At 44.1% G+C, this 16,807-nt stretch overlaps 2 protein-coding genes across 3 annotated transcripts in view; both read left to right on the top strand.

Moving 5' to 3' along the window:
* Positions 1 to 11,511, top strand: part of LOC112233908 (anthrax toxin receptor 2) — a 151,493-nt gene extending 139,982 nt beyond the window's left edge. The window contains exon 16 of the mRNA XM_042320248.1: positions 11,144 to 11,511. Coding sequence (XP_042176182.1) covers positions 11,144 to 11,182 — 39 coding nt within the window. The 3' untranslated portion in view covers positions 11,183 to 11,511. The remainder of the gene's footprint in view (positions 1 to 11,143) is intronic.
* Positions 11,512 to 11,664: 153 nt separating this feature from the next.
* Positions 11,665 to 16,499, top strand: LOC121846332 (proline-rich protein 36-like). 2 transcript variants are annotated; one of them, XM_042320246.1, is made up of 4 exons: positions 11,665 to 13,469; positions 14,003 to 14,131; positions 14,218 to 14,694; positions 14,895 to 16,499. In XM_042320246.1, exons 1-4 carry the CDS (start codon positions 12,117 to 12,119, stop codon positions 14,958 to 14,960), a joined length of 2,025 nt encoding a protein of 674 aa, XP_042176180.1. In that variant the 5' UTR covers positions 11,665 to 12,116; the 3' UTR covers positions 14,961 to 16,499. The 2 variants fall into 2 exon arrangements, with proteins under 2 accessions (XP_042176180.1, XP_042176181.1); XM_042320247.1 differs by lacking the exon at positions 14,003 to 14,131 and having other exon boundaries at positions 14,250 to 16,499.
* Positions 16,500 to 16,807: the final 308 nt, after the last annotated feature.

Below are 16,807 nucleotides of genomic sequence, written 5' to 3'. Positions count from 1 at the left end.
GTCAAGGACACCAACTATGTTTGCCTGATAACATCAATGATACCCATTAGATTTGCCTGATAACATCAATGATACCCATTAGATTTGCCTGATAACATCAAGGATACCCATTAGATTTGCCAGATAACACCAAGGGCAACCATTAGATTTGCCTGATAACACCAAGGATACCCACTATATTTGCCCACCCCCCCCCAAAAAAAAAAATCAACCCAAACCAACTCTAGGTTAGGGAGTGAAAATGAATGTGGAGCAACCCAAACAGGGAGACACATCATAAATGGCTTTGTGTTCACACACTGAAAGTAGTCTAGCTCTTCTGACATCGATCATGTAAACTGGGACACCGGCTCTGTAGCTGTTAAATATCAGCTGTGCCGGCACAGGTGAAACTAATGACTAACTAACGAGGCGACAGGTGCAACACAACCTGACCAACGAGGATGTCCACACCTAAACAGAACCAACAATATCGATATTAAAAAAATGAAAACCAAAGCCTGTAACAACGAGAGGAAATGGCCTGGCATCGTGTTGTGTTGGCTGTAGCCCTGGTGGCTTTGATTTCCCTACAGGACAGATGGCAGTGCCTATGTGGGCAGTGTGTGTCTGTGCACTGACGTGGGGCCGTGTGGACTGACAAGGGGAGGCCTTGAGTATGGGAGGATTGCTCACACTCTGGCACTCCTGCTGTCCCCATTGCAGCTGCACTTCTCCCTAGTCTCTGTCTATTTTCAACTTCTTAATTTGTTCAATATGTAGCAAGAGGATGAAGCAGGAACACATGTCTGATTGGTGAGACTCCACAGGCAGATAGGGATATTGGAATGTGTCCAATTTGGAGGTATTGAAAGTGCTTTTACTCACTTTTGAAAAAACATTTTTTTTTACAATAAATGCCATTTTGACCTTATGCATGAAAATAAGATATTTATTATTATTATATTTAATTGCAGCCAATAATTACATTTTATCTTTATTTAACTAAGCAAGTCAGTAACGAACAAATTCTTATTGACAATAACAGCCTACCCTGGCAACGCTGGGCCAATTGTGCACCACCCTATGGGACTCCTAATCACGGCCGGTTGGGATAATGGTTGGAATCGAACCAGGGTCTGTAGTGACACCTCTAGCACTGAGATGCAGTGCCTTAAACTTCTGCGCCACTCGGGAGCCTGATTTATATATGTGGCGGCTCAAAGCTAAAGGACATATTGTGGCTTTTAGGTCTCTCAAACAAAATATCAAATAGTTTTGTTTTCCATGTATTTCATTGTTTACCAAAATGTTTCATATAACTTATATGGAAATATCTTGTTAACTTATGTAAAAGACGAGCACCACAAATTGGCTTAGTTGGCCATGGACCAAACTCTGGGTTCCACATCTTACGGCATCCAAATTCGGAGCTCTCTCAGTTGCCAGAAACTCCCTCAGTTGTGTTCATGCTAGGGACTTCCTAATATGGATTCCGTACTGCTCGTTTTCTTGGTCTCAGTCCCTCGTGTAGAAACTGAAGAGTGTAAGACAGATCCTTGGGGACTTGTAGTGTTGTTGGGGGAATCAAGCTGTTCAGAGAGAGATGATGAGATGCAAAATCTCACACACACACACACACACACACACACTCCTGGACCCTTGACAAGGGACTAGCCAAAACTCTGATCGACAAACATGTTCTTGTTCTCTGAAGTCTGGCTGCAGACCTCTGCAGCTCCAGACAATATGGTGGGTCAGAGACACAAACCTTCAAACCGCCACCAAGATGCTATTTACATCGCCAGGCCAAAGCTATGGTCAGATAAAAAATCAGGCGAACACACAGGGTGATATTTTGGTAATTATTGGAGGAGATCTGTTGCCAAACTTGGGAATACTGAACACAGCACTTGTTTTAGAACAACTTGGGAATAAATTAATTTATAACAGTTAGGATCAGCTTGATCCTTTTAAATTAAGGACACACGGTGGCTGCCTTCCAAGCACTGGGAACTTCCCCAGAGAGGAGAGACAGGTTAAAAAGTTCAGAGACAGGCTCGGTGATGATAGGGGCTGCAACCTTAAAGAAGAAAGGAGAGACAGGTTAAAAAGTTCAGAGACAGGCTCGGTGATGATAGGGGCTGCAACCTTGAAAAAGAAAATTATCTAAACCATCTGACCAAAAAATGCTCCTTATAGGACACATCACTGGTCATCTCTGTATACCTATTGCAAGACCCACTGTTTGATGTTTATTTATAAAAACCCTCTTAGGCCTCACCGCCCTCCCCCCTATCTGAGATACCACACCTGAAATTTGGGGAGTTTCTCCCATTCTTCTCTGCAGATCCTCTCAAGCTCTGTCAGGTTGGATGGGGACGTCGCTGCACAGCTATTTTCTGGTCTCTCCAGAGACGTTCGATTAGGTTCAACTCCGGGCTCTGCCTGGACATTCAAGGACGTTCAGAGACTTTTCCCCTGAAGACACTCCCGCGTTGTCTAGGCTGTGTGCTTAGGGTCGTTGTCCTGTTGGAAGGTGATCCTTCGCCACAGTCTGAGTTCCTGAGTGCTCTGGAGTAGGTTTTCAATCAAGGATGTTTCCAAGTGGGCTGTCATGTGCCTTTTACTGAAGAGTGGCTTCCGTCTGGCCACTCCACCATAAAGGCCTGATTGGTGGAGTGCTGTAGAGATTGTTGTCCTTCTGGAAGGTTCTCCCTACAGAGGAACTCTAGATCTTGGTCACCTCCCTGACCAAGGCCCTTCTCCTCCGATTGCTCAGTTTGGCCGGTTGGCCAGTCTCGGTGTGTCCAAACTTCTTTCATTTAATAATGATGGCGGCCACCGTAGAGGCCAATTCCTTCGTCCTCGTGGCTTGGTTTTTCCTCTGACATGCCCTGTGAACTATGGGACCTTATGTAGACAGGTGTGTGTCTTTCCAATCATGTCCAATCAATTGAATTTACCACAAGTGGACTCCAATCAAGTCGTAGAAACATCTCAAGGCTGATCAATTAATGGAAACAGGATGCACCTGAGCTCAATTTCGAGTCTCATAGCAAAGGGTCTGAATACTTATGTAAATGTCAAAAAGCCCTGTTTTAGCTTTATCATTATGGGATGTAGATTGCACAGGAATGTATTGTATTTCATCTATTTTAGAATAAAGCTGTAAAGTAACAAAATGTATATAGGCACTGTGTATATATTTTCAAAAGTATCTCAAACCTGTAGCTATGAATATTCATTTTCTATTGTACAATATTTGTACATGACCACACCAGTATTTTAGTGTGAGTTGCAGTTGGATACGTAATTATATTTCATATTCTATGAATCTCTTGAACATATCTGAAGATTTGCTTGACATCATTTAGAAAACTCTACTTCTCAATTTCTCCAAATGCATTTCAGTACAAACCTAATGGAGGGGTTATAATGGCACCTATTAATCATGAGACAGTAGCTTGGACCTCTCTCCGTCTCTCTCTCTCTCTCTCTCTCTCTCTCTCTCTCTCTCTCTCTCTCTCTCTCTCTCTCTCTGTCTCTGTCTCTGTCTCTGTCTCTGTCTCTGTCTCTGTCTCTGTCTCTGTCTCTGTCTCTGTCTCTGTCTCTGTCTCTCTCTCTCTCTCTCTCTGTCTCTCTCTCTCTCTGTTTCTCTCTCTCTCTGTCTCTCTCTCTCTCTGTCTCTCTCTGTCTCTCTCTCTCTGACTACAAGGAGCGAAAAAAAACACCCTCCATCCCTTGTCACATCACTTCTCAATCTCCCCACCTCTGTCATCTACCAATCCATCCTTCTATCCTTCTAGTCAGTCATCCCTCCATCCCTCCATCCATCCATCCATCTGATGGAATTCCTCTGACATCCCATGCTGACATGTAGACTTTTCTATTCTATTGTTCTCCCTCTCTGTAGTCTGACAGGTGGTACCACACATCGCCATCTCTCCCTCTGCGTGTGTGTGTGTGTTTATGTGCCTCTGTGCAACTCACACTGCCAAGAGCTCACTGGCCCAGGAAAAGGATCAGGAGAGCTGGAGTGGGTCGGACCGTATTGTGCTGCACCTGTTTGACCATTAGCAACGAGGGGGAGGGGCCTATCTTCTTATGCTGTCAGAGTGACTCAAACATTATAACTAAATCAACGGGGGGGCTCCATACTATGACATTTTTTGGGAATTTCAGTCTTTGTTGATTGTTAGTTCTGAAAGATGATCTTACTGAAACACTCATACAGTGGGGAGAACAAGTATTTGATTCACTGCCGATTTTGCAGGTTTTCCTACTTACAAAGCATGTAGAGGTCTGTAATTTTTATCATAGGTACACTTCAACTGTGAGAGACGGAATCTAAAACAAAAATCCAGAAAATCACATTGTATGATTTTTAAGTCATTAATTAGCATTTTATTGCATGACATAGTAAGTATTTGATACATCCGAAAAGCAGAACATCTCAGTCCCAGAAAAGGACCATAGTCTCAGTCCCAGAAAAGGACCATAGTCTCGGTCCCGGAATAGGACCGTAGTCCCAGTCCCAGAAAAGGACCATAGTCTCAGTCCCAGAATAGGACCATAGTCTCAGTCCCAGAATAGGACCGTAGTCTCAGTCCCAGAAAAGGACCATAGTCTCAGCCCCGGAATAGGACCGTAGTCTCAGTCCCAGAAAAGGACCATAGTCTCAGTCCCAGAAAAGGACCGTAGTCTCAGTCCCAGAATATTACCATAGTCCCAGAATAGGACCGTAGTCTCAGTCCCAGAATAGTACCGCAGTCTCAGTCCCGGAATAGGATCATAGTCCCAGTCCCAGAATAGGACCGTAGTCTCAGTCCCGGAATAGGATCGTAGTCCCAGTCCCAGAATAGGACTGTAGTCTCAGTCCCGGAATAGGACCATAGTCTCAGTCCCAGAATAGGACCGTAGTCTCAGTCCCGGAATAGGACCATAGTCTCAGTCCCGGAATAGGACCATAGTCTCAGTCCCGGAATAGGACCATAGTCTCAGTCCCGGAATGGGACCATAGTCTCAGTCCCGGAATAGGACCGTAGTCTCAGCCCCAGAATGGGACCATAGTCTCAGTCCCGGAATAGGACCATAGTCTCAGTCCCAGAATAGGACCGTAGTCTGAGTCCCGGAATAGGACCATAGTCTCAGTCCTGGAATAGGACCGTAGTCTCAGTCCCGGAATAGGATCATAGTCCCAGTCCCAGAATAGGACCATAGTCTCAGTCCCAGAATAGGACCATAGTCTCAGTCCCAGAATAGGACCATAGTCTCAGTCCCGGAATAGGACCATAGTCCCAGTCCTCTGCTCCTGATGAGAAGCAGCTTTTGCAAAGTCCCCTTCTCGTTTTAAACCCCAGAAAATCTAGTGAATTTATCTGCTCTGGTGTCGGCGGCCAAAACAGCATCTGATGTGCCTTATTTGTTGACTGTGTGAGATTAGGCACAGAGGGTGGACATCCAGGGGCTTTACCATGCAGAGATGTTGCAAAGCCCGCACACATACACTATGCGAGCGGGTACGCACACTCGATGTCAAAGAGAGAAAACAAGGATGATTCTATATTTTTGTCTAAACTCCAGTTCTAGTACAAACATAATTTAGCAAGCACAACCCAAGTTTGGATCTGCTAACTGTTGTGGCTACCCCCTTGCAATGTTGAACCATGGCAACAACGACCACGGAGTGGCTGTCGGACTCAACAGTGTAGGAACACAGCAACGGTCTCTGACCTTTCGTGGTATTTGGATGCAGTTTTTGGATGCTCGCAGCAACTCAGTCATTGCATTGGCATCTGCCCGGTTAGTGCATCCAATGTCAGGGTTGGCCTTTTTCTCTCTGTGTTTGGAGGGAGGGGGAGAGAGAGAGAGGAGAGAGAGAGAGAGACAGAGAGACAGAGGGAGAGAGTTGAGGAGAGAGAGGGTACGCATGTGTTGTTGAGAGAGAGAGAGAGAGAGAGAGACAGAGAGACAGAGGGGAGAGAGAGAGAGGAGAGAGGGTACGCATTTGTTGTTGAGAGAGAGAGGAGAGAGACAGAGAGACAGAGGGAGGAGAGAGAGAGAGAGAGAGAGAGAGAGAGAGAGAGAGAGAGAGAGACAGAGGGAGAGAGAGAGAGGAGAGAGGGTACGCATTTGTTGTTGAGAGAGAGAGAGAGGAGAGAGACAGAGAGACAGAGGGAGAGAGAGAGAGAGAGAGAGAGAGAGACAGAGAGAGAGAGGGAGAGAGAGAGAAGGTGGGCTCGGCACAGTGTCAGCGTTGTGTTTCAGTCTTTGGCAGGTTGGGGGGGTAGAGCTCTCTCTCTTGGTGTCTGTATATTAGCTGGGGTAGAGCTCTCTCTCTTGGTGTCTGTATATTAGCTGGGTTAGAGCTCTCTCTCTCTCTTGGTGTCTGTATATTAGCTGGGTTAGAGCTCTCTCTCTCTCTTGGTGTCTGTATATTAGCTGGGTTAGAGCTCTCTCTCTCTCTTGGTGTCTGTATATTAGCTGGGTTAGAGCTCTCTCTATCTTGGTGTCTGTATATTAGCTGGGTTAGAGCTCTCTCTCTCTCTTGGTGTCTGTATATTAGCTGGGTTAGAGCTCTCTCTCTCTCTCTTGGTGTCTGTATATTAGCTGGGGTAGAGCTCTCTCTCTTGGTGTCTGTATATTAGCTGGGGTAGAGCTCTCTCTCTCTCTCTTGGTGTCTGTATATTAGCTGGGGTAGAGCTCTCTCTCTTGGTGTCTGTATATTAGCTGGGTTAGAGCTCTCTCTCTTGGTGTCTGTATATTAGCTGGGTTAGAGCTCTCTCTCTTGGTGTCTGTATATTAGCTGGGGTAGAGCTCTCTCTCTTGGTGTCTGTATATTAGCTGGGTTAGAGCTCTCTCTTGGTGTCTGTATATTAGCTGGGTTAGAGCTCTCTCTCTCTCTCTTGGTGTCTGTATATTAGCTGGGTTAGAGCTCTCTCTTGGTGTCTGTATATTAGCTGGGTTAGAGCTCTCTCTCTTGGTGTCTGTATATTAGCTGGGTTAGAGCTCTCTCTCTTGGTGTCTGTATATTAGCTGGGTTAGAGCTCTCTCTCTTGGTGTCTGTATATTAGCTGGGGTAGAGCTCTCTCTCTCTCTCTCTTGGTGTCTGTATATTAGCTGGGTTAGAGCTCTCTCTCTCTCTTGGTGTCTGTATATTAGCTGGGGTAGAGCTCTCTCTCTCTCTCTCTTGGTGTCTGTATATTAGCTCTCTCTCTTGGTGTCTGTATATTAGCTGGGTTAGAGCTCTCTCTCTTGGTGTCTGTATATTAGCTGGGGTAGAGCTCTCTCTCTCTCTCTTGGTGTCTGTATATTAGCTGGGTTAGAGCTCTCTTGGTGTCTGTATATTAGCTGGGTTAGAGCTCTCTCTCTTGGTGTCTGTATATTAGCTAGAGCTCTCTCTCTTGGTGTCTGTATATTAGCTGGGTTAGAGCTCTCTCTTGGTGTCTGTATATTAGCTGGGTTAGAGCTCTCTCTCTTGGTGTCTGTATATTAGCTGGGTTAGAGCTCTCTCTCTTGGTGTCTGTATATTAGCTGGGGTAGAGCTCTCTCTCTCTCTCTTGGTGTCTGTATATTAGCTGGGTTAGAGCTCTCTCTCTTGGTGTCTGTATATTAGCTGGGTAGAGCTCTCTCTCTTGGTGTCTGTATATTAGCTGGGTTAGAGCTCTCTCTTGGTGTCTGTATATTAGCTTAGAGCTCTCTCTTGGTGTCTGTATATTAGCTGGGTTAGAGCTCTCTTGGTGTCTGTATATTAGCTAGAGCTAGAGCTCTCTCTTGGTGTCTGTATATTAGCTGGGTTAGAGCTCTCTCTCTTGGTGTCTGTATATTAGCTGGGTTAGAGCTCTCTCTTGGTGTCTGTATATTAGCTGGGTTAGAGCTCTCTCTCTTGGTGTCTGTATATTAGCTGGGTTAGAGCTCTCTCTCTTGGTGTCTGTATATTAGCTAGAGAGCTCTCTCTCTCTCTCTCTCTTGGTGTCTGTATATTAGCTGGGTTAGAGCTCTCTCTCTCTCTCTTGGTGTCTGTATATTAGCTGGGGTAGAGCTCTCTCTCTCTCTCTCTTGGTGTCTGTATATTAGCTGGGGTAGAGCTCTCTCTCTTGGTGTCTGTATATTAGCTGGGTTAGAGCTCTCTCTCTTGGTGTCTGTATATTAGCTGGGGTAGAGCTCTCTCTCTCTCTTGGTGTCTGTATATTAGCTGGGTTAGAGCTCTCTCTCTTGGTGTCTGTATATTAGCTGGGTTAGAGCTCTCTCTCTTGGTGTCTGTATATTAGCTGGGTTAGAGCTCTCTCTCTTGGTGTCTGTATATTAGCTGGGTTAGAGCTCTCTCTCTTGGTGTCTGTATATTAGCTGGGTAGAGCTCTCTCTCTCTCTCTTGGTGTCTGTATATTAGCTGGGTTAGAGCTCTCTCTCTTGGTGTCTGTATATTAGCTGGGGTAGAGCTCTCTCTCTCTCTGTCTTGGTGTCTGTATATTAGCTGGGTTAGAGCTCTCTCTCTTGGTGTCTGTATATTAGCTGGGGTAGAGCTCCCTCTCTCTCTTGGTGTCTGTATATTAGCTGGGTTAGAGCTCTCTCTCTTGGTGTCTGTATATTAGCTGGGGTAGAGCTCTCTTGGTGTCTCTCTCTTGGTGTCTGTATATTAGCTGGGTTAGAGCTCTCTCTTGGTGTCTGTATATTAGCTGGGTTAGAGCTCTCTCTCTTGGTGTCTGTATATTAGCTGGGTTAGAGCTCTCTCTTGGTGTCTGTATATTAGCTGGGTTAGAGCTCTCTCTCTTGGTGTCTGTATATTAGCTGGGTTAGAGCTCTCTCTCTTGGTGTCTGTATATTAGCTGGGTTAGAGCTCTCTCTCTTGGTGTCTGTATATTAGCTGGGTTAGAGAGTTCTTGGTGTCTGTATATTAGCTCTCTCTCTCTCTTGGTGTCTGTATATTAGCTGGGTTAGAGCTCTCTCTCTTGGTGTCTGTATATTAGCTGGGTTAGAGCTCTCTCTTGGTGTCTGTATATTAGCTGGGTTAGAGCTCTCTCTCTCTCTTGGTGTCTGTATATTAGCTGGGGTAGAGCTCTCTCTCTTGGTGTCTGTATATTAGCTGGGTTAGAGCTCTCTCTCTCTCTCTTGGTGTCTGTATATTAGCTGGGGTAGAGCTCTCTCTCTTGGTGTCTGTATATTAGCTGGGGTAGAGCTCTCTCTCTTGGTGTCTGTATATTAGCTGGGTTAGAGCTCTCTCTCTTGGTGCTCTACCCCAGCTAATATACAGACACCAAGAGAGAGAGAGAGCTCTAACCCAGCTAATATACAGACACCAAGAGAGAGAGCTCGACCAGTTAACCCACTGTTCCTAGACCAGTTAACCCACTGTTCCTAGACCAGTTAACCCACTGTTCCTAGGCCGTCATTGAAAATAAGAATTTGTTATTAACTGACTTGCCTAGTTAAATAAAGGTAAAATAAAAAATAAACAACCCTGGTCCGTGTTACCCCGTGCTTCCCTATACCTATCCCTTAGTGGGATGAGACCTCCACCATCAGGGGTCTTCAGATAATGTTGTCGTGGTGGGCAGGTTGGTGGCATGTGAAGGAATAACAGTTGTGAGTGAGTCCTCACATTGTGCATTATACATTCTGTTACAATATATAAGATATTTTCTTAACTGGTATATTATGTATTTAAATGTATATTTGACATAGGATGACAATATTACTTTTATAAAGTACAACGCAAAAAAAATGTGTTTGTAATCTTACTGATCGGTGAAATTTCTATTTAATATGTTTGTTTTTAATTAAACATAAAACATGTAAAAATACAGTTATGTTTCTGATGAAAGAAAGTATTTACATTTATATATATTATGTTGTAATGTTTGTTGCAGAAATAACTACAAAATTGTATTTCTGTAGACTTGGAAATGTAGAGAGCATTCAGAGAGTATTCAGAGAGCATTCAGAGAGCATTCAGAGAGCATTCAGATAGTATTCAGAGAGTATTCAGAGAGCATTCAGAGAGCATTCAGAGAGCATTCAGATAGTATTCAGAGAGTATTCAGAGAGCATTCAGAGAGCATTCAGAGAGCATTCAGAGAGCATTCAGATAGTATTCAGAGAGTATTCAGAGAGCATTCAGAGAGTATGCTGTCTGCAATAATAGTGTTTAACAGGATTTTATTTTTGGACTACTCTCCTCTCTGTACCCCACACATAAAATTATCGGTAAGGTCCCTCAGAACACAGATTCAACCACAATGACCAGGGAGGTTTTTCAATGCCTTGTAAAGAAGGTCACCTATTGGTAGATGGTGTAAACATATAAAAAACAGACATCTCTTTGAGCATGGTGAAGTTATTCATTACACTCTGGATGGTGTATCAATACATGGCTGAGATAGGAGAAAACTGAGGATGGATCTACAACAATACTAACCTAAATGACAGAGTGAAAAGAAGGAAAACCTGGTTCAGTCTGCTTTCCACCAGACACTGGGAGATGAATTCACCTTTCAGCAGGACAACAACCTAAAACAACAAGGCCAAATATAAACTGGAGTTGCTTACCAAGAAGACAGTGACTGTTCCTGAGTGTCTGAGTTACAGTTTTGATTTAAATCTACTTGAAAGTCTATTGCAAGACCTGAAAATGTTTTGTCCAGCGATGATCAACAATAAATTTAACCCGAGCTTGAAGAATTTAGAAAAGAACAAATGGACAAATGTTACACAAGGTGCTTCTAAAAATGGATTGTGACTTCAGGGGTGTGAATACTTGTGAAAATGAGATATTTCTGTATTTTATTTGCAAACATGTCTAAAACAGTTATTTTTCTTCACTTTGTCATTATGGGGTTATTGTGTGTAGATGGGTCAGAAGAAGAAAAAACAATGAGTTCATCCATTCTGAAATCTGGCAATCAGAGCAAAATGTTAACTAAGGGGTATGAATACGTTATGAAGTATTTTCTAGTACTTTATTAACATATGCAATATTTAATGTTCCTATATTTTTGTGTGGAAAATATTACAATTTAAGTTAGAGTAATATTAGTTGTTACAAATATTACAATGATTTATGAGTGTTTATTTTTTATAAATAACTTATTTCAATAGTGATGAATGTACTGACTGTTCTGCAACTTTGGAGTCTAATGCCATTTTTCATTCTTTCTCATTTCAGGGGAAATGTATTAATTTCAGCCGACTGCAGAACCGTTAGAGGACAAAGAATATAATCTACAATGACTGAACTACAACTGTTCTCTTGGTAAAAGCAAAATATTTTTGAAGATCTACAAATCCCCCAAAATCCAAAAACCACAATCCATTTTGCTTCACTCTATATTGTGCACAAAATGGAGGACTCTTCTCCATGATATCTCCTGTTTTCTCAAAAATCATACTCATAGGAACATTTACATTTTTCCAACCATCAATAACTGGGATATATATAAAACTCCATATTTTTCCACTTGTCGTATTTTTTTTTAAATTTGTATTTTCTTTCACAAGAAGCCCAAGCGAATAAAAGTACTGGACAAAATGGCCGTTCGGATCCAGATTTTTTATTTTTTTGCACCAAAGGATTAACATATTCTGACCATATTGTGCCTTCTGTGGAAAACCTTATTTCATGGGCACAGACGGAAGCTATCTAAAAAATAAATAAAAAACACAGCGAGAGAGAGAGCAAGACTGCCTTTAGCGTGGCAGTATGAATAGTCCCAGCAGGCCTCGACACACAGTGCACAAGTCCATCGCCTCTTGGCCACGTCTCGTCACAAATCCTCTCCAACTCCTCTCCCTCCACTATCGTTTGAAAGATGCCCGGCAGGACCCCCTTTGACTGGAGATCCTGTCATTTTAACACTGAGAACTGCACACGCATGATAAACTGTAGTCAGACAGGACCCCCTAAGGTATTGGAAGCAGTAGCTAAGACATTTACCCTTTAGTTTTGTGAAGACACCTTTCTTTCATTATGCACTGGGGACAAGGGGGGAATTACTAGAGCGTTATCCCACCGCGGGCCGGGCCGGGACAGGACAGCCCCTCTGACCAGACCATCACAGCTCTCTACTTCAAACTAGGTTTAAGGGATAGGCTGCCTGAAGCCCCTGACATGGTGCGTGGCTGTGTTCCCCTCGGTTTTGATGCAATCTGCTGTATGCTCACGAAGGCGTACAACATCACAACCCAATAAACATGACAGTCAGTCAGTTGAAGAGTTTTCAAATATAGATACAGCTGTCTCCCACTTCACTGCTACCCTTACCCTCTGTCTCCAATGTCACTGCTACCCTTACCCTCTGTCTCCAATGTCACTGCTACCCTTACCCTCTGTCTCCAATGTCACTGCTACCCTTACCCTGTGTCTCCAATGTCACTACTACCCTTACCCTGTGTCTCCAATGTCACTGCTACCCTTACCCTGTGTCTCCAATGTCACTGCTACCCTTACCCCTCTGTCTCCAATGTCACTACTACCCTTACCCTCTGTCTCCAATGTCATTGCTACCCTTACCCTCTGTCTCCAATGTCACTGCTACCCTTACCCTCTGTCTCCAATGTCACTGCTACCATTACCCCTCTGTCTCCAATGTCACTGCTACCCTTACCCTGTGTCTCCAATGTCACTGCTACCCTTACCCTCTGTCTCCAATGTCACTGCTACCCTTACCCTGTGTCTCCAATGTCACTGCTACCCTTACCCTCTGTCTCCAATGTCACTGCTACCCTTACCCTCTGTCTCCAATGTCACTACTACCCTTACCCTGTTTCTCCAATGTCACTGCTACCATTACCCCTCTGTCTCCAATGTCACTGCTACCCTTACCCTCTGTCTCCAATGTCACTGCTACCCTTACCCTCTGTCTCCAATGTCACTGCTACCCTTACCCTCTGTCTCCAATGTCACTGCTACCCTTACCCTCTGTCTCCAATGTCACTGCTACCCTTACCCTCTGTCTCCAATGTCACTGCTACCCTTTACCCCTCTGTCTCCAATGTCACTGCTACCCTTACCCTCTGTCTCCAATGTCACTGCTACCCTTACCCTCTGTCTCCAATGTCACTGCTACCATTACCCCTCTGTCTCCAATGTCACTGCTACCCTTACCCCTCTGTCTCCAATGTCACTGCTACCCTTACCCTCTGTCTCCAATGTCACTGCTACCCTTACCCTCTGTCTCCAATGTCACTGCTACCATTACCCTCTGTCTCCAATGTCACTGCTACCTTACCCCTCTGTCACCAATGTCACTGCTACCTTTCCCTCTGTCTCCAATGTCACTGCTACCTTTACCCTCTGTCTCCAATGTCACTGCTACCATTACCCCTCTGTCTCCAATGTCACTGCTACCTTACCCCTCTGTCTCCAATGTCACTGCTACCTTACCCTCTGTCTCCAATGTCACTGCTACCCTTACCCCTCTGTCTCCAATGTCACTGCTACCCTTACCCCTCTGTCTCCAATGTCACTGCTACCTTTCCCCTCTGTCTCCAATGTCACTGCTACCTTTACCCTCTGTCTCCAATGTCAGGGTCTCCCTGCTTCTACCCTTCTGTCTCCAATGTCACTGACCTACCTTTCCCCTCTGTCTCCAGTGTCACTGCTACCCTTTACCCTCTGTCTCCAATGTCACTGCTACCCTTCCCCTCTGTCTCCAATGTCACTGGGTACCTTTCCCCTCTGCTTCTACCCTCTGTCTCCAATGTCACTCCAAGGGTCCCCTCTGTCTCCAATTCTGTCTCCCTCTGTCTCCAAGGGTCTCCCTGCTACCCTTACCCCTCTGTCTCCAATCCTCAAGGACCTCACTGCTTCTACCCTTCTGTCTCCAATCCTCAAGGACCTAACCTTCTACCCTCTGTCTCCAATCCTCCACTGACCTCACTGCTTCTACCCTTCTGTCTCCAATCCTCCAAGGGTCTACCTGCTTCTACCCTCTGTCTCCAATGTCACTCCACGGGTCTCCCTGCTTCTACCCTTCTGTCTCCAATCCTCCACTGACCTCACTGCTTCTACCCTTCTGTCTCCAATCCTCCAAGGACCTCCCTGTCTTCTACCCTTCTGTCTCCAATCCTCCAAGGACCTCACTGCTTCTACCCTTCTGTCTCCAATCCTCCACTGACCTCACTGCTTCTACCCTTCTGTCTCCAATCCTCCAAGGACCTCCCCTCTGTCTCCTTCTACCTTTTCTGTCTCCAATCCTCCACTGACCTCCTGCTTCTACCCTTCTGTCTCCAATCTCCAAGGGTCTACCTGCTTCTACCCTTCTGTCTCCAATCCTCCAAGGGTCTCCCTGCTTCTACCCTTCTGTCTCCAATCCTCCACTGACCTCACTGCTTCTACCCTTCTGTCTCCAATCCTCCAAGGACCTCCCTGCTTCTACCCTTCTGTCTCCAATCCTCCAAGGACCTCACTGCTTCTACCCTTCTGTCTCCAATCCTCCACTGACCTCACTGCTTCTACCCTTCTGTCTCCAATCCTCCAGGTCTACCTGCTTCTACCCTTCTGTCTCCAATCCTCCAAGGGTCTCCCTGCTTCTACCCTTCTGTCTCCAATCCTCCACTGACCTCCTGCTTCTACCCTTCTGTCTCCAATCCTCCAAGGACCTCACTGCTTCTACCCTTCTGTCTCCAATCCTCCAAGGACCTCACTGCTTCTACCCTTCTGTCTCCAATCCTCCACTGACCTCACTGCTTCTACCCTTCTGTCTCCAATCCTCCAAGGACCTCCCTGCTTCTACCCTTCTGTCTCCAATCCTCCAAGGACCTCACTGCTTCTACCCTTCTGTCTCCAATCCTCCAAGGACCTCCCTGCTTCTACCCTTCTGTCTCCAATCCTCCAAGGACCTCACTGCTTCTACCCTTCTGTCTCCAATCCTCCACTGACCTCACTGCTTCTACCCTTCTGTCTCCAATCCTCCAAGGACCTCCCTGCTTCACTCCAGTCTCAGCCCTATAGCTTCCCTCAGCTGCAGAATATCAACGTTTAATTAAAATAATTAAAGAGAACAGCAAGCAGCAGCCTGTGAAGATTTGGTCGTCTTTTTTTTTATTGCTTTTGACATTGAATGACCTATAACTGTACGTGCATTATTTGGAGAGAAAGAGGCCATCCCATCCTGTCTCCTTGGTGACGGTTTGGTGCACCCTGGCTCTCCGAAACCCAAACGTAAAACCAAGGCAACGGATGCGACGTACAGATAAGTATTGTTCAAATTATGTTACCAAGCCTCGCACGCAGCGCAACACCCCCCCCCCAAAAAAAAGCGGTAGTATATATATTTGTTGTAGATTTCTCAAGTGTGTTGTCATGACGCCAATCCCAAAATGATGTCAGCGAGAGAGGAGCATTGTGGGAGAGGAAAGGCAGCAGCTGAAGAGAAATGGCTCCAACGATCCAGTCACTTTGGATACGGTACTTCAGATGCAAAATGGATATTCGAGCCGAAACCTGACAAAGCTCGCCCGGTTTTGATGGGAACCGGTATAGACAATGACCAGTGGCTGGGTCAGTGGGATGTCTCTGTGCAACCAGGGAAGCTTATCAAATGACACTAAAAATAAGTTCAACAACCATCAAGTTTCAGGGGGAATGGGCCAGGATTTTCACATTTGGTGGGCATGCGTGTGCACGAGACGGGTTGGGCGCGTACAACGTCGTCTCTGACTTAATTATCCCTTTGTTTTGTTTTCTGTGGGGACAGTAAGGGACAGGAGTGACACTGATGGTCAGATACACAATCCTGCTGTAATATTACTTTCATACATATATTTTTAGCCTCATTTCTCAGTTTAACATGTTGGTCAGATATTACATGACATTTTTATGTTACATCTGAACCCCTACTAATGAGTTATTTACATACCAGCCAGAACACAGCTATCCACCCATCATCGCTTCACACTGGCTTTAGGAGGCACCTCTATATCCTCTTGTGCCATTTCCAAATGTTCCATGGTGAGATCAAATGGTTCACTTTTTATAAATATAAAAATATTTTTAATATTGGTTTAAAATTGTTAATACACCAGTGTACTTTGCCTAAGATTATTTTCCGATGAATAATTGTAATGCATTTTCTTACACTGTTGTTATTGTGATGGATGGAATTTTTATGTGAGATGCCCAAAAGAGACACATTTTGCCTTTAAAAAAAAGTTGGTTTGAATGTAGTTATTTCACTATATCTTGTTGTCATTTTATTTAGAATTGGATCCATTTTGCTAAAATATATTCTATATTTGTTTGATTCACGTTTGGAAGGATGTAAAATTGATGAATATTTAGTTTTTTTTGAAAACAGAAACATGTTTAAAAAAAAATGGTCATCAAAAAAGTGTTGGACTATTGTTTAAAACACTGTATGTTGCTATAATTTAGATCAGGAAGTTTTATAAAATTCATTTACAGTTTGAAAATCATATTTTTTTTAACATTATAGCAGAATAGCAAAGTAGTCTAACACATTATTCACAGCATTGGGCAACGTTTCTCTTTCTGAAGTAAAATAAATGCCCTTTTTATTGTCCCTTTTGTCCTCATGTCTGCATTTCATATTTTATCATATATTATTATATATTATTGTTTATTATTGTTTATTATCATAGCACTTCAGGATAGAGTTGTTCTAGGTGCTTTGTAGAGACAAAACAACTGTTTTCCTGACTTTGTTCTTCTTGTTCTTCATCAACAATCAACAATCAGATGCAGATGATGTATAGTTTTTTGATGTATAGTTTTTTTTTATTTTTAATTAAATCCGTTTTACATATATCTAATCATTTTTTTTCTTCTGTGTTATACAAATTCTCTACTACTATCACATGTTAATGTTAT

This window comes from Oncorhynchus tshawytscha, linkage group LG04, assembly GCF_018296145.1.
Source record: "Oncorhynchus tshawytscha isolate Ot180627B linkage group LG04, Otsh_v2.0, whole genome shotgun sequence".
Classification (NCBI taxonomy): Eukaryota; Metazoa; Chordata; class Actinopteri; order Salmoniformes; family Salmonidae; genus Oncorhynchus; species Oncorhynchus tshawytscha.
The sequence above is the reverse complement of the archived record's forward strand: the minus strand, read 5'-3'. Positions and strand labels throughout refer to the sequence as shown.

Coding starts and splice junctions, on each gene's coding strand:
- LOC121846332 (XM_042320246.1), top strand. CDS start 12,117: ATGCAATCTGCTGTATGCTCACGAAGGCGTACAACATCACAACCCAAT. Junction 14,132..14,217: donor TCTGTCTCCAATCCTCCAAG/GACCTCCCCTCT, acceptor CCAATCTCCAAG/GGTCTACCTGCTTCTACCCT. Junction 14,695..14,894: donor TCTGTCTCCAATCCTCCAAG/GACCTCCCTGCT, acceptor CAATCCTCCAAG/GACCTCCCTGCTTCACTCCA.